The 23804-nt window shown below is 40.8% G+C and overlaps 3 protein-coding genes across 6 annotated transcripts in view; all 3 read left to right on the top strand.

The window, feature by feature from the left end:
- The first annotated feature begins 494 nt into the window (after positions 1 to 494).
- retsat.2 (retinol saturase, tandem duplicate 2) lies at positions 495 to 9044 on the top strand. The gene is made up of 11 exons (XM_050069656.1): positions 495 to 706; positions 2313 to 2495; positions 2674 to 2915; positions 4845 to 5046; positions 5134 to 5331; positions 5428 to 5547; positions 5720 to 5858; positions 7102 to 7211; positions 7297 to 7466; positions 7823 to 7982; positions 8074 to 9044. Exons 1-11 carry the CDS (start codon positions 547 to 549, stop codon positions 8220 to 8222), a joined length of 1833 nt encoding a protein of 610 aa, XP_049925613.1. The 5' UTR covers positions 495 to 546; the 3' UTR covers positions 8223 to 9044.
- Positions 9045 to 10732: 1688 nt separating this feature from the next.
- cdk21 (cyclin-dependent kinase 21) lies at positions 10733 to 20289 on the top strand. The gene is made up of 8 exons (XM_050069426.1): positions 10733 to 10798; positions 11031 to 11308; positions 13420 to 13552; positions 16808 to 16975; positions 17186 to 17295; positions 17431 to 17481; positions 17805 to 17937; positions 19808 to 20289. The coding sequence occupies exons 2-8, from the start codon at positions 11079 to 11081 to the stop codon at positions 19883 to 19885; spliced, it is 903 nt and encodes a 300-aa protein (XP_049925383.1). The 5' UTR covers positions 10733 to 10798; positions 11031 to 11078; the 3' UTR covers positions 19886 to 20289.
- Positions 20290 to 21614: 1325 nt separating this feature from the next.
- Positions 21615 to 23804, top strand: part of svilc (supervillin c) — a 28008-nt gene continuing 25818 nt past the window's right edge. For 2 of the 4 annotated variants that reach the window (XM_050069901.1, XM_050069898.1), the window contains exon 1: positions 21615 to 21778. The gene's annotated coding sequence lies outside the window, so the exon portion shown is untranslated. The remainder of the gene's footprint in view (positions 21779 to 23804) is intronic. The other 2 variants (XM_050069903.1, XM_050069902.1) reach the window with 1 other exon arrangement.

Raw genomic sequence — 23804 nt, 5'->3', positions numbered from 1 at the left:
TAATAACAGTAGCTTACAACAACATTATTGAAAGTAATAATATTACAGTTCTGGCTACTGTGGTACAATATGTTGAAAGTATGTATTAATATCTGGCAGTATACATGTGTGACAATAGTCATATGTGTATAATAACAGTAGAAGTATGACTAATGATGAGATTTGTAAAACTAAACTGAAGGCATTATTTTTAAAGCATGTTTTTAGAGTTGATTAAAAGATAATGTTTATGAGCATTTTTTAAAAACATAATAGTAGTGATAGTTTTTGTTGTTTATGTTAATATTTATTCTTGATGAGGGACCCAGAGGTCAGGCAGACATTGTGTAACAGTGAGTCCATGGTTTCAGCCTCATTTTTGTGCTGTAAAAAGAGGCGTGGCTATAACACCGAGGTGAATGCTGATTGGCTGAAGCTGGCTGGTGTATCCCGGAAGAAAAGCTCTAATTGGTCGGAGATCTCTGTCCGTTATGAATGAGGTATTTGTACGGGTGCAACGCGGAACTAAACTCACACTGAGCGGAGTGTTAGCAGATCTCTGGAACGATGTTGGTCAGTGTCGTGATAATTTCTGTCGCTTTAGTCGTATTTATACTTAAATATGTCTTCAGCGGCTCCGGGCCCAACCCCTTTGAGACGGACACTCGCGAGCCGTTGAAGAAGATGGTTCACGACAGGAAAGAGAAAAATAAAGTGCTGAAGCAAGGTGAGTGACCAAGGTCGGAAGTAATAACATGTTGAGTTATCTTTACCTAACGTTAATTTTTCCATGTGAAATTGATACTTTAAATCGTAAAAGCGTCAAAGTAATGTGTTCACTCTTTGTAGTCAGTCAATGCAGCAGGCAAAGTGTCAGAATATGGCTGTGGGGGAGTTTACACTTTGCACAGTATTGCAGTGTGCAGTAATGTGCTGCAACGTGCGCTATGGAGACCAGGGACATTGCTGTGTTTTTAACTGTAAACCTGACTAAACAAGTTCAACTGTCATACAAAGTTGGATCAGGTTGTTTTAAATTGTAGTTAGTTACTCACTCAAATTACATTACAAACTACATTGCACTTTTTGGAATTAGCAGCATAATAAATTGGGCTACAAAATAAACGTAGTCATATTTAAATAGTTTAGATTACTTTAAAATCAAATAATGTAAATATTGCATTTTATACCAAAATATAATGGGTGCAGCCACAAAAATTTGAGTTCCACAAATACAAAGAGTCTGGACTCAACACCTTTCCTTTATCTCCTATCATCTCCAATTTCAGATCAACATTTCATGAGAGTGTTGGTTCTTGTAGGAAAAAAACAAAAACTTTTCATAATTATAAAATTGCCATATTTTAAAGACACAATCTAAAATAAAATCATGTAATCCCTGACATTGTAACTAAATTAATTCAAATGCAGTCTGGTCTGATTATAGTTACTCATTCTTTGTAAGATGATTATGTAATCCTGACTGCATATGATCTGTTATTACCCAACCCTAGACTTTGTATTTGATACATTAATTAAATTAAGGGTCAGTTTAAAGAAAATTGGTGTGATATGTTTTGATTTCCATTCAAAAAAGCGTCTTCCCTCACAGGTTGTACTTCAAAATAAATTGCTATCTTCCAAGCAAAAATTAAGCAAAGCAAAAAATGTTCCATATATTATTGTAAAATAAATATATTTGAGTTTTGGACTGCTGGAAAGTTTTAATGGACAGTAGGTTTTCAAAGGCGTAAGACAGAGAAAAACAGTGAATTTTCATATTTGCAAAGCAAATTAGTAATGGGTAGGGCTAGGGTTGTGGCACAGTATACTGATGTCAAGGTATACTATGATATGAAAATTTACAGTTATCATACCGTGTACATTTGCTTATTACGACATTGAAAAAAATGCAACTGGATGAAAGTCTCCCTTTTTAAAAGGGGGACTTCTTACACATACTTCCATTTAGAAAATGGTTTCAAGGTTCAAGTATAGTAACAACTATTAACATTTGTTCAACCAAAAATAACCCTTCCATTTTCATTCCTTTAAGGGTCATTCTGACTGATAGTAATAAAACTGTAATACCGTGAAACTGAGATACTTTCTGAGACAGTTAGTGTACTGTAAAGATTTCCTACCGTTGCAACCCTAAATGTGGCCTTACGACTGAAAGTAATGTCCAGTTAAACTTGCATTTCTGCATTTTATGTCAGTTGACTATAGAGTAAACATTTGTTCTCCTCCTGGAATCCTCAGATTTATTGTTATCATGCCATTTATGCCACAGCCATACTGTTGTTTGAATGTTTCTTTGCCTTTTTCTTCAGGTTTTGTGGCCAGTAAAGTACCTGAAAACCTGGATGCCATCATCATCGGCAGTGGGATCGGCGGCCTTGGCCTTGCCGTGCTCCTGGCCAAAGTTGGAAAGAAAGTCCTGGTTCTGGAGCAGCACGATCGAGCTGGTGGATGCTGCCACACGTTCACTGAGAAGGGCTTTGAGTTTGATGTTGGTGAGAAAGATGACTCTTGTTTCCTTTCTTCAATATGTCACACCTAATATTAAGAAGATATTGTGAAGGTTTTGATGAGGGAATCTTTTATAGGCTGATTTTAAAATAACTTTAACATTTAAGGTTTGGTCACATAAAACCGTGCTGTGTCCACATGTTTCCCGCTCTCCTTCCTCAGGAATCCACTACATCGGTGACCTGCTGGATCACAAGCCGTTCCGCTGCATGCTGGACCAAATAACTAATGGACAGCTGCAGTGGGAGCCTCTGGAAAATCCATTCGACCAAGTAGTTCTGGGACCTCCAGAAAACCGCCGCCAGTATCCCATCTACAGCGGCAGGACACGCTTCCCTGAGGAGCTGAAGAAGTGCTTCCCTGGAGAGGAGAAGGCCATCGATGAGTACATGAGGCTGGTCAAGGTAGGCTCTGCTTGCATTACAGACTGTGATCAGGCGGTTTAAAGCATCAGGACAAAATGTTGATGACCTGCAGCTTCAACACAAAAACTTGGCATACAAGGTTTTTTTTCAGTGATAATCAAGCCACTTAGTTCCTTCCTCTACATATTTGAAGTGCAAAATGCCTTTTCCCCCGGTGAACTGTGCATTTATGAATTGTACTTTAACACATCAAGGCTTGATTATCCAGGTTTCTGTTGATGTCATCACTGATATTCTTCATGGACTCAAAGGTTGTTAAATCAAAGGTCAGAGTATTTGTCTAAGCCCCTTATTAGCTGACATTACATAACAGTAAACGCAGAGTTGCAACATTTGTCTTTGACACACAGATAAAGGAATGCCATCTTTTTTATCTTTGTGAGATCCGTCTAGTGCATCTGCTCTTTTTTCAACCTATTATTCATCATTATAATAAACAGGAACAAACACAAAAAGACAGAAAAAGAAAAGAGAAATTCATTAAAAGTTGAGTAAATAAATTGAGTAGTGGGATTTATAGTAACATCCATCTATTATCTGTAACTGCTAACCCTGTTCAGGTTCACGGGCGAGAGGAGGGGTAGACATTGGATAGGTTGCAAGATTATCGCAGGGCTGACAGATAGAGACAGATAACCATTCACGTTCACAATCACACGATCACACCTACGGGCATTTTAAAGTCACTAATTAACATCTGCATGTGTTTGGACTGTGGGAGGAAGCCTGAGAACCCAGAGAAAAGCCACGCTGACATGAGGAGAACACACCCCAGCCAGTCGGCGAGTTTAAACCAGGCGACACCACTGCGCCACTGTGCCGCCACCATGACACAATAACATTCACTTTTTCACGGGCCTACGACATTATGTCTAATAAGTATCTGCCATTTCGTAGGTTAAATCTACGGGTATTGTTCTATACTAGGTGCATCCTCACACAGCCAATGTCTGATGTTCTAATCAAATCTTACAAATGTTAGAACAACAATTTAAACGTCATGAAACATAGTCAAAGTACATTCGAAACCCTCTGAATAAACAACACAGCAGTGTTTACTTTGGGAAGCATGGGTGGGATCACTACAGAAACAAAACGACTTTCTGACTAAGAGCACATGTGGTTGAACCTGTTGCTAGGTATGATGCATTCTTTTAAAAGGTGTGATAAGTTGTCCCTGCCATGCACCTGTGTGAGCCAGCAAGGTGTGGACATCCAGTGGAAATGACATAAACTGCATCACAATGTGAGCCTGTAAAAGCGCTGTAGTTGTTAGTGTGATCACTCTGCTGATGGAAGGTTGAGATGGTGTTGTGATAACTTCATTTCTGGTATTATTTTGTTGCTGCGTTGGGTGGGAGATGTGACCGCATTTCTAATGAGATCGGCCACAAACATTATCCCTGCATGATCTAATCTGTAGTGTTTTGTTATCTCTATGTCAGTCAGTGTTATTCTCTTTGTATTTCTGCTATCGTCTCCTCCGCTTAACAACTTAAAACTCATTAAAGTCACCCAAAATGTTCAAACAGTTTTTCCCCTTAGGTGCTCTCTTAAGGGCTAAGGTGCTTTGTAAATAACTTTTTTATTTACCAGGACCTAGTCTAAACTCTAAATTCTGAGAAAACATAAGAATTCTAAGAATTGTCTTTCGCCACGACTATAAAGCTTTGTGAATACAGCCCCTGACTTTTTTAACTCCTTATCAGCCAACAAGAGCCCAGAGGTCCTCTGCTGCCGGTATTCTAAATATTCTAAATGTCACTGAAGTATCCTTGAAAACAAGTAATGTTAAGCTGCTATTCTCATTAAGCTACAATTACAGCTTTTATCATTATTATTATTATTATTATTATTATTATAATTATACTAGCCATCATCTGTGTGTCTTGTTTGTTCTGTCTTTAGAAAGTTGGTCGGGGCATTTGGCTCCTCGCTCTGCTGAAGACCTGTCCCGTCCCATTGGCCAAGTTCCTGGTCTACACCGGCCTGGCCAAACGCCTGTCCTTTTTCTTTGAAATGGCACCTCGCAGCCTGACAGAAGTGGTTAACGAACTGACGGAGAACAAGGACCTCAGGGCTGTTTTCACCTACATCTTTGGCACCTACGGTAGGCGGAGCTACGGTTCTGTCGTTCTAATAAGTGTATTTCCAAAGTGCTGTCTTCATCTTTTTCATTTTGTTCTCCGATGTGCAGGTAACATGCCGAAAGATTCCAGTTTTTCCATGCACAGCTTGCTGGTCACGCACTACCTCAACGGTGCCTGGTATCCGAAAGGTGGAGCCACTGAAATCGCCTACCACATGATCCCCATCATTGAGAAGGCTGGTGGTGCTGTTCTAGTCCGAGCCCCAGTCAACCGCATTCTGTTCAATGATGCCAAGGAAGCTTATGGTGGGTGTAATCTCCTCCGTGTGTCTATACAGAAACAAACTGTTAATCTCTCAGTGGGAGCTGCTTCATGTCTGTTGTTTGTTTTCATGGTTTCAGGTGTGAGCGTCATGAAAGGCCAAGAGGAAGTCCATATTCGTGCCCCTATGGTCATCTCTAATGCTGGTATCTTCAACACCTACCAGAAGCTGCTGCCCAAAGAGCTCCAGGCCATGCCAGGTACGAGAGAAGTGCTGCAACTAATGATTATTTCCATTTTTTTTAATTATGTTTTTATTTGTAAGTAATTTGCTTAACCCTTCGTCTGCTTATTAGTGAAGTTTTCATGTTAGTTTAACCTGTGAACTGGTGTTAAGGTTGTCCTTTATGATGTGACACTCATATCATGCAGCTATCCAGGAGCAGCTGGGTATGATGAAGAACGGTGAAGGTGGCCTGAGTGTTTTTGTGGGTCTGAATGGAACCAAGGAGGAGCTGGGCCTGAAAGCAGACAACTACTGGATCTTTGCCGAGAACAATTTTGATGAACTGTATGTTGTTTTGCATCTTGTGTCTGTTTCCTGTCACTATGGATGTCAACAGATAACTGTTAATTGGTTGACCGGTTATGCATGTTGGTCTATAGGTTAATTTAGCTGTTCTTAAGTTTACTGCGCTGTGCACCAGATGGGTTGAGTGGAGTCAGCTAGAGGCACTGGTCATTTGGCGATTACTACTAGTGACACTGTCTTGACCCAACAGCATTGCTAAGGGAACTTGCCCTCCATCTGGTCTCCCCCAAGGGTGCCCAAGTGAGTAAGTGGCCCAATTTTGAGCCACAAACCCCCTTTAGCAATTTCAACCATGTTATCACTGTTAGCTCTGTTAGCACCGTTAGCAGTGTCAGCATGGCTAGTTGTGCTAAAGGGAGTTTTGTGTCTCAAAATGAAGCCGCTTAATCACCGGGGATACCTGGGGGGAGACAGGAAGGTGGTCACCACATTTCTGTTGCAGTGGCAACCGCGAATGAATGGCGTCACTAGCTAGCTCCGACATGACTCAAGTAGTGCACAGTGCAGATTGGCCAAACAGCTAATGCTAGCAAAAGCTAATGTTAGCTAATCAGTAGAGACCAGAGGGTCGGCAGTGGACGATTCATTTCTGCATGCTAACATGAGTAGCTGGCTGTCTGTCAGCAAAGCTAACAGATAATAAAAGAAAAGGCGAGACTACATCAAAAAACATAAAATTTCACCACCTTTTAATGGATGCTTCTTTCAAATGCGGTGCTAAAGCTCAGAGTCAATGTCTTAAAAATGAATGGGTTAGTTACCAGTTAGTGGGTGTCAGGCTAGCAAAAGCAAAATTAACGAAGACTGACATCCCTACTTGTAACAATTCACAGTTGAGTTATTCTCAAACTCAGACCTGACTCCTAAAAAGCTTCTGTTTAGTTTACAAGGTCTTTTTTTTTAGTTATTGAAGTTTTGGCCACTTAAACTAAACCTGCAAATCTCAAAATGCCTCATGCTTGAATGAGGAAAGATGTAATTCTAAACTTTATTTGGACCTAAAGTCACTCTAATATAATACAATGTGTCTGAGATAAACAAAGATACACATGGACTGTTGAGATTTTACTCACTGTAAAAACACACTGAAGTAACAGTGACCGTAGGGAGGACGTTTTGGTGCAGTATTTCAATAGGAGATATCTTTAATTAGAAATGTACAAATGTATCAGCTATATTACATCTGTGTTAATTCACCAAAATTACCTCTTTTCTTCTACAGGGTGGAGAAGTATTTGAATGGAAAAAGAGAAGACTCTGCCAGAAACATACCTCTCCTGTTTGTTGCGTCTCCATCTGCTAAAGATCCGACCTGGGAGGAAAGATCACCAGGTACAGAAACTGTCATGTGATGCAGTTTTTATAGTGCTGGTAGGTCTGGTTTACCTAAAATATTCTCATATTTTCTTCACATTAGGGAAGTCCACCGTGAGTCTGGTCAGTTTTGCCAACTACAAGTGGTTTGAGGAGTGGAAGGACGGCAAAGTGACAAACAGAGGGCCTGACTACAAAGAGCTGAAACAGACATTCATTGACGCTATCCTGGAGGTGGTTATGGACGTCTTCCCTAAGATAACCAGAGACAAGGTAACGTTTCTGAATCTGCCTGCCGTTGTCTTTATGTAATGACAGTTTCCAAAGTCCGAACCAGGGAGAACTGCTGTTATGTATGCTGCCCCCACTGCCTTAAATTTACTCGTTTGAAGCTGTGCTGCTCAAATGTGCAACAAATTGCCAGAAGAGCTAAGACTTGAGACAATGCCGACCACTTTCAAATCCAAGCTACCTGTATACAATTGCTTTAAATTAATTACCTTTTGAATCAGTTCATATTTAAATTGCTGATTAAATGTAGATGGTGATACTGAAGTCTTAAACCAGGCCTGCTTTCCTGCTTTAGCTAAAATATTTACATCACATATCACATGCCTTTTTATGTGTAGATTGAGTATGTTGATGCTGGCACCCCGATCACAAACACGCACTATATCGGAGCCCCCAAAGGTGAAATCTACGGAGCGGATCATGGCATCGCCCGATTCAGCCCGGAACTCAATTCAACAGTGAGACCTCAGACTCCACTGAAGAACCTCTACCTGACAGGTTGGTCTGTCAGTCCGAATCGCCTATAATCCCTGACATGATTTCATAGTGTCATCTTAATTTGGTACATTTCATGTATTTTGTGTTGCAGGTCAGGATGTGTTCTTGTGTGGCTTCGCTGGCGCTCTCGCTGGAGCTCTCACCTGTGGTTCGGTCATTCTCAACCGCAACCTCCACCTGGATGCCATCGCCTTGGCAAAGAAGACTAAATTAATGAATGACAAATTGAAAGGAGAGTAACGGCCTGAAAACATTCAGCTGAGCAACCGTCAGTGGTGGAAAGGTTACTTTGGAAGTGTAGTAAGCTACAGATTACCAGTTAACCTGTGAAAAATGTAATAAGTAATGTAATTATTATAATTACATCATCAAAGTAATGTAACTTATTACGCTGGATTACTTTTGATCACTTGTCAAAAGTCCAGAAATAGGCTATAACAGAAGACAGCATTTGTGCATGGCGAAAAACAGAGTGAAGGTTTTATTCTAAAAAGGTAATATTCAGATGTAGCCCTTTTGTAATCAACATTTTGATTAGTAAATGTAATTTAATTACATGTTTTTTCTCAGTAACAGTGACTGATTACAAGACATTTATTTTGTAATTTCATTACAAACCTATGTAACTAGTTTCTCCTCAGCACTTGATTGTTATACACTGTGATAGATGAGTAGTAAAGGGAATGTCTCACTCACTAAAATCCCTTTGTAAGGGGGTTCACAGCACACAAGAGCAGAGAACCCCATTTCATCATACAAATACAAACAGGAAGGTGCCTTTTGGCCACAAACTTGTTCCATTAAGCAGTGCCTATGCTTTAAAACATGCGTACTTACTTTAGTTCACATTGAATACCTCGGTTTTGTTTCAGAAGTCAACGTGCACTTACCAAAGCTAACATGACCTCAGTTGTCGATGCAAATACCTTTTAAAACCCAAATATGCAGTTTGCTGTGTACATTTTTACTATTAACTCCTTGCCTGAGTTGTGTTTGGTTTTCAGATTGTAACATATTTACAAATGTCACTCCATTTTAATATTAAAGGGTACAAACAATGAATTGGTTGCAGTTTGGTCTTTCATGTTTCATGTACCTTAAAACTTCAATTAATAGCCCGGGCTATTATTTGCTTTATTCACTGAAATCAACAGGCTTATATTTGGGACAGGCCTTTAATTCCTTTTACACAGAACTGTTGCTCAGCAAAGATTGGGAAATATGATCAAATAGTTTATTTAAACCAGTATGAATATGACTTGTTTAAAAATTGCAGTGGTTAGCACTGCCGCCTCACAGCAAGAGGGTTCCTGGTGTGATCCCAGGAGGGAGCCCTTCTGTATGGAGTTTGCATGTTCTTCACCTGTCAGTGTGGGTTTTCTCTGGGTACTCCGGCTTCCTCCCACAGTCCAAAGACATGCAGGTTAATTAGTGACTCTAAATTGGCTGTAGGTGTGAATGTGAGTGTAAATGGTTGTCTGTCTCTGTGTCAGACCTGTCCAGGGTGTACTTTGCCTCTTGCCCAATGTCAGCTGGGATAGGCTCCAGCCCCCTCTGCGACCCTCAAGAGGATAAGTGGTTACGAAAATGGATGGATTATGTATCAATTATGAATCATTCATTTGATACGGACACAACCCTCCAACTTCACCCTGTTAAAACAATACTCACAACTTGGATTAATTTTTTTGAAAAACCCTTTTCATTCCTTTGATCTGAGGACCCTTACAGACCAAAGGAGTATGAATAACTTACAGGGTAATCGAGGAACGACCACATAATTTGAGGTAGCCAACAACCTGCTTTTATACATCTGAAGAACTTCTATAAAAAAAGTGAACTGCTTGGCAACCAGACCAGGCGTCTAATTGACACAGGTCTTTATTTGTCAAAATATGTAGCCACACTGGGCTGGTAAAAGGGACTGGGGTTTGAAACCTGGAGCGACATCGATTTTCTTGTGCTGCTTTCGCAATTTTTTAAACCTTTGAACCCTGAGCAAATTGGTGAATTTTTTATTTTTTTTCAAAATCATGGCAAAAAGGCAGTGAGTAACTTAGTAAGAAATGTCCCACAAATTGCAAAAAAAAAATAGATTTAGAGTATTATAAAAAGATAGGGAAAAAGAAAATAGCTAGGAAAATATATTCATAATTCTTATAATTAAATATTTAAATTGTAATACTGAATTATTATAATTTTTAAGCAATTTTTCCAGGTCATTTCCTTGTTTGTTTGTTTGTTTGTTTTTAACTTGCAAAATGTTTGGGTCATTTCTTCTTTCATCACTCTTTTTTTTTTTTTTTTTTTTTTAAAGTTTTACGTATATATTTATTACATTTGGTCGACAGGTTTATTTTTTTTACTTTTATAGCACCACTCCATGTCACATCTCTGCATTTTGGGTGTGGTTAAGCATGTTGTTGGCATGAAATTAAATAAAAAAAATCCTGTCTCAGTATTATTAAACAGTCACTTTGCTATTTATTACTAAGACATAAACAAAAAACTGACTGTAAGTGGCCCATTGACTACAAAGCAAAGTTGTTTTATCTGCCGACTTACATGTTTATTTGTTTATATGCGTAGTTTGTGCACTAAACCCGACAAAGTGTCTGCACATGAACGCAGCATCTGTTGACAGTGACTGACAGCAGCAGGGAGCACGTGTACAACCAGTGGGCTCACTGCATTGTAGATGTTGAGCTTTCTGATTAGTTGGCGAATAAAAGGGGTGTGATTTTGTGACCATACAGTAAGGCTACATTTTCCTGCAGGAGGCGGCATGGGGGAGACGGTCTGCTATTCAGTCTGAGGTAAAGTAAAAACACCATAGCTGCTCCAACAACAACAAAATGACCGCTTATTAATTGCGTCAAAATAATGTTATTACAGGTGGTTTGGTGTGTGACAGGTGATAATTACCTTCTAAGCTAACCTGCACACACCTATTGACTCAGAGCTTCGTTAGCTAGCTTACTCTGTGAGTTGAACTAACTGTTGAAAGAAAAAAAAGTACCATATTTAACTGTTGTCATCCTTAAACAGACTTTTATCTACAAAGTTCAGGTTAAAATATCCTGAATTTGGAGGACCATGGACGTCTACGCTAAACCTTTGTGCTACGAGCTGCTGGCAGAGGTGGGAGAGGGCTCCTACGGTAAGGTGTATAAAGCCAGAGAGGCGGGGGGGACACAGCGCCTCCTGGCGGTGAAGAAATTCAACATGCTCGAGGACACGTCAGAGACCGGGATCCCTGCCTTCATCATCCGCGAGGTGGCGCTGCTGCGTAAAATGAAGTACTTCAACCATCCCAACATAGTCAAGTGAGCTCAGGCCTTATACACTCACTTTATTAGGTACACCTGAGTAACACTTAAAGATGCACGATATCCAATATGCCGATACACTCAATGGCCACTTTATTAGATACACCTTGCCAGTAACGGGTTGGACCCTCTTTTACCTTCAGAACTGCCTTAATTCTTTGTGGCGTAGATTCAACGAGGTGCTGGAAACATTCCTCCGAGATTTTGGTCCATATTGACATGATAGCATCATGCAGTTGCCGCAGATTTGTCGGCTGCACATCCATGATGTGAATTTCTTGTTCCACCACATCTCAAAGGTTCTCCATTGGATTGAGATCTGGTGACTGTGGAGGCCGTTGGAGTACAGTGAACTCATTGTCATGTTCAAGAAACCAGTCTGAGATGATTTGAGCTTTGTGACATGGCGTGTTATCCTGCTGGAAGTAACCCTCAGAAGATGGGTACACTGTGGTCATAAAGGGATGGACACGGTCAGCAACAATACTCAGGTAGGCCCAAAGTGTGCCAAGAAAATATCCCCCACACCATTACACCACCAGCACCAGCCTGAACTGTTGATACAAGGCAACGTTTTTCCAATCTTCTATTGTCCAGTTTTGGTGAGCCCCTATGAGTTTCTTGTTCTCAGCTGACAGGAGTGGCACCTGGTGTGGTCTTCTGCTGCTGTAGCCCATCTGCTTCAAGGATTGACGTGTTGTTCGTCCAGAGATGGTCTTCTGCATACCTTGGTTGTAACCAGTGGTTATTTGAGTTACTGTTGCCTTTCTATCATCTTGAACCAGTGTGGCCATTCTCCTCTGACCTCTGGCATCAACAAGGCATTTTCACCCCGAGAACTGCTCACTGGACATTTTCTCTTTGTCAGACCATCCTCTGTAAACCCTAGAGATGGTTGTGCGTGAAAATCCCAGTAGATCAGGAGTTTCTGAAATACTCAGACCAGCCCGCCTGGCACCAATAACCATGCCACGTTCAAAGTCACTTAAATCACCTTTCTTCCCCATTCTGATGCTCGGTTTGAACTTCAGCAGGTCGTCTTGACCATGTCTACATGCCTAAATGCATTGACTTGCTGCCATGTGATTGGCTGATTAGCTATTTGGGTAAACGAGGTGTACCTAATAAGTGGCCAGTAGGTGTATAACAAATCATTTGACCAATAACTGACACCGATATTGATATATTCACTTTTTTCCCTACCTAGTTTAGCGATCATTGGGTCTCTTCTGTAGTGGAATTAACATCGTAGTATACAGGCACGCTCTCATTGTGATGGCCCACCAGCAGATTGAGACATGAAATAGAACGCTTTTCAAAGCATGTTGGCCAATTCTGATTGTTCATTTTAAAGCCTATATTGGCTGATACTGATGACATGCCGTTATTATCGTGCATCCCTACTAAAACTAATGCAGTGATACAACAGTCCTGCAGTAAATCAGTCATGAAAGTTACAATGTTCAGTTTTTGTTAAAACTGTTTTAAAGAAGAGTTGATTTGAGGGTGATTCTTCAACTGTCATGATTTTTGTGTCCCTGTCAAGAGAAATAAGAAAACCAAAAACACATTTCTCATATTTTATTTTTGTCTCCGTTATTTGTCGAGTTGGGCAATATATCGATATTATATCAATATCATGATATAAGACAAGATATTGCCTGAGATTTCAGGTATCGTTATATCGTGTTGTCTGAATTTACCAGACTGTTCTAGCTTTTCACTTAGTCATTATGTCTATATTACTGATGGTTATTTATTAAAAATCTCAGTGTGAACATTTTGTGAAAGCACCAGTGGTCAGCCCTAGAATATTGTAGCAATATCGATATCAAGGTATTTGGTCCAAAATATTGTGATATTTGATTTTATCCATATCACCCAGCCCTATGTTTTTGACACCAAAAGAAAGAGGATAGACAAGAATTAAATGGTAGGTCAGTCATTATTTTTATTATAGAAAAATTGGCCTTTTATGTTTGGTTTTTGCTATATAGAGTGCTCCATATTTGATAAAAGCCATTGGTCACAAAATCACAGCTGTACATATTTTCTTGTTATGTTTTTTTTTTTTTTTTTTTTAATCCCATGCTGATTTTAACGTCCAGGCTGTTGGATGCATCTGCTGTGCCAGTGGGCAGGAGCTTGGACCTCACTCTGGTGCTGGAATACATTGACCAGGACCTGTCCACCTACCTCTCCAAGGTCCCTGCTTCTGGACTGAGCCGTGACTGTATTAAGGTCTGAACTCATCACCGGACTTGTCATTGTGTAGCTGCATTAAAAAAACAGTGAAACAAACACTTGCATACCTTTTTGTTAAATGTATGCACCCCTAGAAAAACGGGATTGCAATTTCCCCACCTCATGTTCTTGCCTGTTGTGGTAGTGAAAGTGACCTGGCAAACACTGAGATGGTGAAACAAGTTCTGGGAAATGGCAGAACAACACAAACACACACATACACACACATGGAAAGTTAGGTATAATGTTTGTCTGAGGATGAGTATAAGAATGTTTTTTAAACTGCTCTACAGTGCTGTCTCATTGTTGTAAGCTGTGTCTTCAATAAAACCCGCAGAAGGCTGTGAACCGATCCAAGTCATACGAGTCTTTTTTCAATATAAGTAGTAAGCCAGCCAGGAAAAAAAAAGACTTGTATGACTTGAATCGGTTCACAGCCTTCTGCAGGTATTTTATTGAAGACACAGCTTACAATAACAAGACAGCACTGTAGAGCAGTTCACCAAACATCCTTACGCCAGGGCCGCACTGCCAACGAAGTGCTGCGAAGCGCAGCGCACCGAAATTCTTGCGCGAGCCGGAGCATTTCCGTTCACATCAGAAGCGCATTTCTACACGCTGGTCGACAAGCGCTTCTACTCCCAGCTGTTGTCTCTGTCACATTTGGGGCTGTTTTTCCATCATCGGTAAGTAAATAACCTCATAAAATTATACGCCATTTTTTCTTAACAACTGTACATGTATGTCCACTTCTTAGTAATGAGTATATGTATATAAACACACACACATATATACATCGCATTTGTCAAACGGGGTGTTTTACTTTGAAATTTGTTTTATTCTGAAAATTGACCGGATGCTGCTGCTGTTCCTTTGTTTGACTTCCTGCCCGGCTTGACACATTCGCTCGTGGCTCACGCAGAAAATAGACCAGACGCCGAAACGATCGCTGCAGGGCGGCGTGGATGACACTATCAGTTAACATGGGCGCCAAAAGGAAACTGGCTTCGCTTCTTGGCACTTCGAGGCTGTTCGCAGCGCTTCTGCGGGCAGTGTGGCCCTGGCGTTATACTCCTCCTCCTCAGACAAACATCATACCTAACTTTCCGTGTGTGTGTGTGTGTGTGTGTGTGTGTCAGATTGTGATTTCCTGCCATTTCCCAGAACTTGTTTCACCATCCCAGTGTTTGCCAGGTCACTTTGCTCTCACCATCACAATGTTTGCCAGGTCACTTTGCTCTCACCATCACAATGTTTGCCAAGTCTATCTGCTCTTAGGCTTCACCCCAGAGTGAGACCATTCAGGATTATTCAATTTTAGTAAACGTGTTTTACTTCTAACTTTATCCCAACTCTCAGACATTTCTTGGCCTTTTCGCTACCACACTGTTCAATTATTTTTGTTTTTGTGGCTAAGTTGCAAATTTTACACCCTCCCATCACACTTAAATGATTTCTCTTATCAGACGTGGTATAAGAGGCCTTACAAATCACTTACTCATCAAATTCTGCTCAACACCCTCATACACTGAGCCACAGCGTGGGGCTGAAGGTGTGTCCAATGTACTGTGAACTAGGGTTGCCACTAACGATTTTCATTGTCGACTAATCTGTCGATTATTTCTTCGATTAGTCGACTAATCATTTCATCGAAAAATGTGTTAAAATGTTGAAAAATGTCGGCCTGTCTCTCCCAAACCCCAAAATTACGTCATCTAATGTCTTGTTTCATACTCACGCCAAAGGGTTTTAGTTCACTGTCACGGGAGAGTGTGTAAAGCTGCCAATATCTGAACGTAAGAAGCTGCAGTAAGAGTATTTTGGGGTACTTTTATAGTACTTTTCTATGAAAAATGACTCAGACCGATTAGTTGACTACTAAAATAGTCACCGATTATTTTAATAGTCGATTAGTCATCGATTAGTCGACTAATCGTGGCAGCCCTACTGTGAACTGAACGTGTGTCTCTTCTCAAAATAAAATGGTCTACAAAGGCTCTACCATAGTTTAACAGAAAGTTCACAGCCTTGCCTCAGGGAGCAAAGCTAATGGTGTGTTCAGATGGTCCTTATTGACTTGCAAAGCTGGAAATTTCTGTTTTAACAGTATAATGTTGAAGAAAAGTGATTGACAACTAACATTTTACCAGGCAAATGATGGTCTGTATATCCATCTACTTCTTTTTTGCGATTTTTTTGTATTATTTCAGAAAACATCCAGGCTTCCTGACTTACATTGTTACACCTTGTAGCAGCTTTGACCTTGGATCAGTTTATGTGATTTATTAAATGATAACTGGTGACAAGCAGATCCTTAAAGGGACAGTTCACCCCAAAGTCAAAAATACATATTTTCTCTCTTACCTGTAGTGCCATTCATCAGTGCAGGATGTTTTAGTGTGAGTTGCAGAGTGTTGGAGATATCGGCCTTGGAGATGTCTGCCTTCTCTTCAGTATAAGGGAACTAGATGGCACTCGGCTTGTGGTGCTCAAAGAGCCAAAAAATACATCTGAAAAGCTCACCAGCAATGTCTCTTTCCAGGAATCATGACCAAATTACACAGACTAACTGTATCACTGCACAGAAGAAAGCGTGCATCTACTACTAGCTCACCGAGCACCTAGTTAGCTAGCATTACAGCTCAGCCGTGGAGGACGCCATTAATATTTACGTCTTGTGCTGTAAGGAGCACCAGCCTCTCGTTTATGAGTAGATGCACGCTTCCCTCTGCGAGGTGTTACGGTTGGCGAGTATAGTTCAGTAGAAAGAAAATAGTTCCTACATGAAACTGCTCAGAACAAGGTCTGTGGATTATCTTGAGTAACCAGGTCATGATTTCTGGAAAGAGACATTGCTGTTGAGTTTTTCAAATGAATTTTTTGGCGCTTTGAGCACCACAAGCCGAGTGCCATCTAGTTCCATTATATTTAAAAGAAAGCAGACATCTCTACAACTGATATCCCCCACACTTGGCAACTCACACGAAAATAGTCTAGACTGATAAACAGCATTACAGGTAAGAGGAAAAATAACTTTAACATCTGGTAACCTTGCTGTGGTCTTATATGTCCTGACTTCAAAAGCTAACAAGAGTCGCATGAAAGTTGTAGTAAACAAATGACAGTTAGCAATGAATTTTTATACACAGAGACGTGTTCAGTCTAAAAATGGTCCCTGGATTTCCACACATCTGTCAACCTCTGCCATGCTGCTGTCTGTCTGTCTGTCTGTCTGTCTGTCTGTCTGTACAGGATGTGATACAGCAGCTGCTGCGAGGATTGGACTTCTTGCACACAAACATGGTGCTGCACCGTGACCTGAAACCACAAAACATCCTGGTCAGCAGCCATGGAGAAGTTAAGATCGCAGACTTTGGATTGGCACGTATCTACACCTTCAACATCGCTCTCACTCCAGATGTAAGTGAGGCAGCACATAAAGATAGGACTGAGCACTGTTAACTGGGGCTGCAGTAATCCATTTTAGAGTGTGTTTCTCCCATATATAGCACTGTGTTCTGTCTGTTCCTGTGCCTGAGGTGAAAACTGTTCTTTTGTCACTTCTCCCACCCCTGGCTCTGTGTCTTTATTTCCTACCTCCTGTCCTCATACCTCCCTCTCTCTGTTCAGGTGGTGACGCTGTGGTACAGAGCCCCCGAGGTGCTGCTACACTCTGTTTACATGTCCTCAGTGGACATGTGGAGCGCTGGCTGCATCTTGGCTGAGCTTTTCCTCTTGAGGTAAGGAGTCTGTGTCTGGCTGCAAGAGATATGTGGCACTACAGAGTCTAATTTAAGAGGTAAAACATTCTCTACATTTGTCACAAATAGAAATAAGGAAGCCATATGATCTTTGTTGTGCCTTGTCACACACAGACCACTGTTTGAGGGATACACAGAGATACAGCAGCTGCAAAAAATCTTTGAGTGAGTAGTTTTTTTCTCTCCCTATATAAATATATTGGCATTGTGCTGATCTGCCTGTTTGCTCCAAATTGGGGGGGGGATCCTACTGCACCAGTGCTTAAAGCCTTTTGCCTTAAAGCTGAACTCAAAAGAACAACCATGGCAACTGAATTATCACCCTATCGTATGAATGTGAGGCAGTTTAATGACAATCTGCAAGACGTTTGCATTTCCCTGTGAATAAATAAATAAGACTTATAATGACATTATTGCTATAAAATGGCAGACGTGCTTTTTATCCGCAGCCTGTTGCTCAGTTCTTTGCCTTACTGTTTGTTTTGCAGGGTGATCGGTTTGCCCAGCGAGGACGACTGGCCTGATGACAGCCCGATCTTATACTCAGTCGGCTGGGGGCCACAAGGCTCGTGCACCAAGCTGCTGCACAACCTGGGCCCAGATGAGAACGACCTGCTATCTGTGAGCAGATCTGTGTTTCTATTTTAATGACATGCTGCCATGCCTCACCTTTCACACCTGGAGTTATACACAGGCAGAGACAGACTGACTTTGAGCGAAAGTAGCAGGTAGGGGTGACCCCGAATAGTTGATGATTCGGTGATTCGATTCAGAGAAGTCTGATTCGACGGCCAGTCTCGCCGTTGAATCGTCGCAAAATGTGGTTGTGAAACAAGACCGTACCATTCTGACTATATGGGGGTGCTCACTGCTGCTGGACATCTTGATTTGACATAGAATGTATTTGTTTTCTAGTAATTCATGATATATAGCCTATTTTGATACAAACATCAGCCTAATTTCTGTTAATAAAAAACTGAAAATGACGCATGCGTTTAATCAGTAGGCATAATCATTACTACGCATGAATAAATCACCCAGTTGCTCGATCCAAATAAGTTGAGGTGAGTGACTGCGCTGCAGGACCATTAGAGCAGCATCGAGGCCTACGGTGATTTAAAGTTAAAGCTAAAGTCCCACTGATTGTCACACACCTGAGTGTGTGAAATTTGTTCTCTGCATTTGACCCATCCACTGAGGGAGCGGTGAGCAGCAGCGGTTCCGCGCTCAGGAATCATGTGGTGATGATTTACGGTGGAGGAGGTATGTGCTCTTAAATCAAACTTTTTTGAAGGATTATTTGTTTACCTGAAGTGTCTTTAAACAAATTTCACCGCTGATTGTTTTCTTGATTGACTCTGATTTGGCTAGAGCGGTGACGCACGGTCCATGTGGATGAACTTGTATGAACCTGAGTTGATTAATGAAGTAACTTGAAGTCAGAAAGAAGGAAAACAGTTTCTAAACCTTTTGATGATGTTTTTGGATGTTTATTTGTGAATGAAATGGCAAGTTCTGACGAGTCAGAAACGACTCCTGTTAAAGACATGCATGAGGCTGCAGTGCGTCTGCGCTCAGAGCATCATACCTTGATGAAGTGAAAGGAATAAAGATAAAGATAAAATGATAACCCTTTTACTTTTATTATTATTATCTTATTATGCCAACTGAAGAATTAAATTTGTTTATTTGGGTGTTTTAGCTCTTTTCTCTGGAGCAGAAACTGACGCAAATGAGCTCATTAATCAATGATGGGGAAAACAACATGATTCGACGATTGGTCGGCTAAAAGAAAAATCTGTCAAATCAGATTCGACTATGAAAATTCTTAGTCGGGGACGCCCCTAGTAGCAGGTACTATCTACACCTTTTGTTGATGGAAAACTAGAAAAAAGTGGGTTGAGTAGAGCCATGCCATACCATACATTGGAAATGTTGCTCAAGAGTCTACAACCATGCCACCTAACAGCTTTGTGAGGCTGTACTTTGGCACAGTGTACCCTCAGTTTGTGCCTGTCCTGTATCACCATACAGCCAGGTCCCAAAGGTAACTATCCATCTCTGTAAAAGATAATTATTAAACAGTGATATCTGAAAAACCCAAATGGTTCAGAAGGACACTTAAAACTGCTCTGAAGATATTTCCTGAATTCTCAAAGTCAGTAAGAATCATCCTCTGGGAAGCATCAGTGTCTGTTCAACATTTCATAGCAATCCAACAGTTGCTGAGAAATTTCAGTCTGCACCAAAGTGTGGATGGACCAGCTTTGCTATCTCTAGAGCCATGCTGCTGGTGGGGCTAAATATAGCAAACATTTGCGAGTTACAGCTTCACAAATCTAAAGAGTTGCATGCTTATCTGTGTTTCACGGCATAATAAATAGGTATTTTGGTTGGTTTTGGCTGCTGAGTAGGTTTATCTAAGACAAAAGAATCACAACAGTGCTTCTGTCCCAGTCGTTTGTAAGGTGTGACCCCTTCTTACCTGCAGAAATGTTTGGCATTCAGACCGAGCTGTCGCATCTCAGCCGCCAAAGCCCTGGCTCATCCTTTCTTCATGAAGCACTGAAGCTACGGATGAAGACAAACTTCAGCTTTTCCTACTGTCAGCTGCACTAACTCGATCCCTCCTACACTTTTCTTCAGGAGTTCACCAGCATCATGACAAACTGTGGTCAGGTTTGAGGTAACAACTTTGTACCTTGTGAACATCAGTAACTGGTAGAACACGACTCTGATGGTATAAAACACTTATCACAGTCAAAACATTATTGAAGGATTACTCTGTGACAGTCTAACGTAAAAGTATGATGTTCTTGAAATATTTGATGCAACTTTGTGTCTTTCCACAAATGTAGTGCTGCTTTGTTGTTGCTGAGTGTTAGTATTAAATTCTGTTTTGCTGTAAACTACTGACGACACTATTATGAGCACCTTTAAGTTGCTGAGTTGGTTTATGTTGTTTCACCAAAGCCTTTTTGTTCAAGAACTTTATTATTGTTATTATTTTATTTTATTTTTTAGGTATTTTTTAGAAGATAATTATGGTGTAACCACTGGAATAGATTACACCTGTATTTATGTTTGTATCGACAGATTGTACAAGATATTTTTCTATGAGTTACCCTGTTCATTCAAGAAGCTTTCCTATAAATGATCGTCTCTCAAACCCGTCCCTGCATTTGAATGCAACACCGCCGATGACTGATAAATTCAGGTAGATTGGAGATGTGCTGATTTTGGTTGCGACTGATTGTGAGTTTGAACAGATTTCTCAGGTGCACTTTTTGTGTGAACAGTGACTTCAAGAGCCACATTAGCAGGTAAAAGATGATGGACAAACATTACATATTGTCTTGCAACTGCGTAGTCTGAACAGAAGGGGGCAGTACTGAAACAGGTAGGGAAGAATCATCTGCATAATGGGTCCTCAAATTTCCCACAGTCCCAAAACTTTAGTCGCAAATATTTGCTCCCCACTTAAAGGGTCAGTTCACCAAATTACAAACATAAATTTCACTCCTTTCTAATTCAGTCTAGCTGAGCACACAGTTTTGGTTACTGTATATGCTGAGGTTTTTGAAACATCTGAGAGTCAGATATGAAATATATATGAAATATATGAAAATGTTGAAGCAGGAGCGAGGACATGACAGACATTTTAACGTGTTAAATGGGATTACAAAAAAGTAACATTTTAAAGTCATTTTAAAAAATATTTAAGTTGGAATTTAATGGACAAAATAACTAAACTTTTATTATTTATTATATTAAAATAATATAATAAAGTGACTGTTTTTGATTATTTTATCATACATATAGTTTGATTATATTTTATTATTAAATTATCAAATACATTGTTATTATATTTTATTAGACGTATTTTATTTATTTATTTTTTATTTGAATTATATTTTATTATACCCCCACCGTTTCATATGCGTGCCCCCACCCCCCAGTGGTCAAGCAAAACCTGCGCCCTTGACTTGAACAATAAAGAGCTTCATGTTTACTGTGTGTTACTCACCTTGGCCTTAAACAACTTTTCCCCCCAGAACTATGCACCATGTGGGTACAAAATAAAACAAAATAGGCCTAATTAAAGTTTTTAAGGTAACAGTTTTAAGTCGATTCTGTGCTTAAATTGTGCAGATTAACCAACACATTATTCAAATGAACAAAAACCAGGGGACTTGAACAGCACACGAGACCACAGCTCTACGAGAGCAGCGTCTCTCGGTTGCCATATTGACGGCTGCTTCCTGGACAGTGGAAGGGGCGCCCCACGGTTTGTCCCGTCTATTTATACACTCCCCCCTTAATACGGAGAGCGCTCTGCAGCTGCGAGCGTGACTACATTTGGAGCGACAGTCCGGTGGTGAAGGGCCAGTGGGGAGGGACCGCCGGTGTGAGGAAGGGCAGCGGCAACACTCATGCCCACTCCACACAGCGTGCAGTGCATGTAAGTACTTTATTCTTCATCCATTTTCTCTAATAACGAAGTTATAGTCGAGAATGAGACCAGGCGCCCGCTCGGACCAAGTTCTGAATATTTTATCACTTAAACGATCACTCAGCGGATGGTGTTGGTTCTGTCTGTCCTGCAGATATGGTTACTCTTTATGAGCGCTGTGTGCTCATAGTTTTGTGTGGTATTGTTTAAAATGATATAAAGGCAGTGACGATTTGGCAGTGGTGCCAGAACGTGTTTTACGCACAATTTACGCACGGGAATTACGCATGAATGAAACTACAAGAACCTTTAATTTTAACACCTTATGTTTGTGTTTTATTGTTATTAGTTCTCAACCTACTTAATTGTGGGTTTTGCCTTTTTGTGGAGTACTTCACTGAGTTACTGTACATAAGTTAAATTTAATGTGCGTTACTTTATGTTTCTGGATATTTCATTGTGATTATGATAAAATGTGAAATGTTCCCACCATCTATGATTTTCCCAATCCATTTGACATAGAAGGAGTTTGCCTTTCTGGGTGGCGTTTTGTTGGATAATTTAAATGTATATGTGTCTTGTAAAAACACAGTCAGAGCAGTTGTTAATGTGCCACATCCCACCGGGAGCTAACAAGTGGATTATGGTGTTTGCATGAGGAGAGAGCTGTTCTTACTCTCTGACCTGCAGCCACATGCCTTTCATGTAGAGGTCAGACAAAAAAACAATGCATGGCTATTTAAACCCATCCAGAGTCATGATTTCTATTACTACATGTGCCATTTGTACTCACACAGTCAGTTCAAGTTTGAAGGAACAGCCTCTGAGGATTTGTCCTTGGGAGTATGGTGCTCCACGGGGGGGCTTTCGTGCAGGTTGCCCATTTCAGTCAGGGCAGGTGTAATTGGTCAGAGGCTTATCCTTGGCTAGCCTATTAATCAGGTTTTTCTTGCTGCTGCTGCTGCTGCTGCTGCTGGACACTGAGGTCCTCTTGTTATGTAAGATCTACCATGTCTGCACTATGAGCAAAGCCAGCCTGGTAGCCTGTAAAAATATCCCCAGTACTTGTAATGGTTATAATGGTGTGTTGAAAGAGATATTGGTGTGTTTGAGGAAATTATCTGTGAAAGATTTAAATTTAGATCCTCAGCTTGGCGCTATTTTGTTTTTTATTATGATATTATAACATTGTTGAAGTTTCCCCGTGTCCTCATCTGTCAGCTTTGTTTCAGAGTGTCAAGTCGTGTCGCTGGATTAGAAGCCCATGATCCCTGTTGAGCCCCGGTGGCATTCTCCCCTCCAATCGACAATCCTCCAGCTTGTCACATGACTTTTGCTCTTTAAACAAGCATGGCCACTTAGTTGTGTTCTGCCAGTGAAAACATAAAGGAGTGTGGTGTCAGTAAGATTGGGTATGCTCGTGGGTGGCTCTCTCTAGGTCTGGACAGAGGGGGCGATTTCTCCTGTTCTGGTTGGCTGACTGTTTTCATCCAAGGCACAAGGTACACGTGTTTGGAAGTGCCGGCACAGACACAGAACACAACCCTTTGAGCTTGTTGTCTCATGAAGGGATCACTGAATCTTACAGTTTAGCTCATTAAAGTTCTCTGTGGCATGGTCTGTGATGTCCTGCTGACAGTGTCTGAAAATGTGGCCTTACGCTTGTTATTTATGACATAACTGTTTATTTTTGGGTGTTTCTGAGAGATTAAAGGCAGACCTGATTCTGCAGACTTTGACATTTGTGCTCTATAATCACTCTGTATCTTCCCCAGCAATCAGTGTGACAAAATAAACTTTGAAGTTGCATCTTTTACTTTGTGAACTCTCCTGCCACCAGAAGCTTTCAGCCCAGCTGCAGATATATCTGGTGCACTAAGTCCGTGGCTCACGCCTCTTTGTTCCGGCTCCATTGTGCTTCCTGCATCAGGAATGCTGACATCTGCAGTTTTGGAGAGCACACTGGCACATATGCAAACACACATTTATGTTTGTACATATTTGTGAGCGCACATAGACACTCATTGCGAACCTA

Source organism: Epinephelus moara, chromosome 18 (genome assembly GCF_006386435.1).
Source record: "Epinephelus moara isolate mb chromosome 18, YSFRI_EMoa_1.0, whole genome shotgun sequence".
NCBI classification, from domain to species: Eukaryota; Metazoa; Chordata; class Actinopteri; order Perciformes; family Serranidae; genus Epinephelus; species Epinephelus moara.
The sequence above is the reverse complement of the archived record's forward strand: the minus strand, read 5'-3'. Positions and strand labels throughout refer to the sequence as shown.

Bases quoted from the DNA above. Each gene is read 5' to 3' on its own strand.
- retsat.2 (XM_050069656.1), top strand. From the start codon at position 547: ATGTTGGTCAGTGTCGTGATAATTTCTGTCGCTTTAGTCGTATTTATA. The intron at 2,496-2,673 runs GTGAGAAAGATG...CTCCTTCCTCAG, and splicing joins GGGCTTTGAGTTTGATGTTG to GAATCCACTACATCGGTGAC. The intron at 7,983-8,073 runs GTTGGTCTGTCA...TTTGTGTTGCAG, and splicing joins GAAGAACCTCTACCTGACAG to GTCAGGATGTGTTCTTGTGT.
- cdk21 (XM_050069426.1), top strand. From the start codon at position 11,079: ATGGACGTCTACGCTAAACCTTTGTGCTACGAGCTGCTGGCAGAGGTG. The intron at 11,309-13,419 runs GTGAGCTCAGGC...TTTAACGTCCAG, and splicing joins AACCATCCCAACATAGTCAA to GCTGTTGGATGCATCTGCTG. The intron at 16,976-17,185 runs GTAAGTGAGGCA...CTCTCTGTTCAG, and splicing joins ACATCGCTCTCACTCCAGAT to GTGGTGACGCTGTGGTACAG.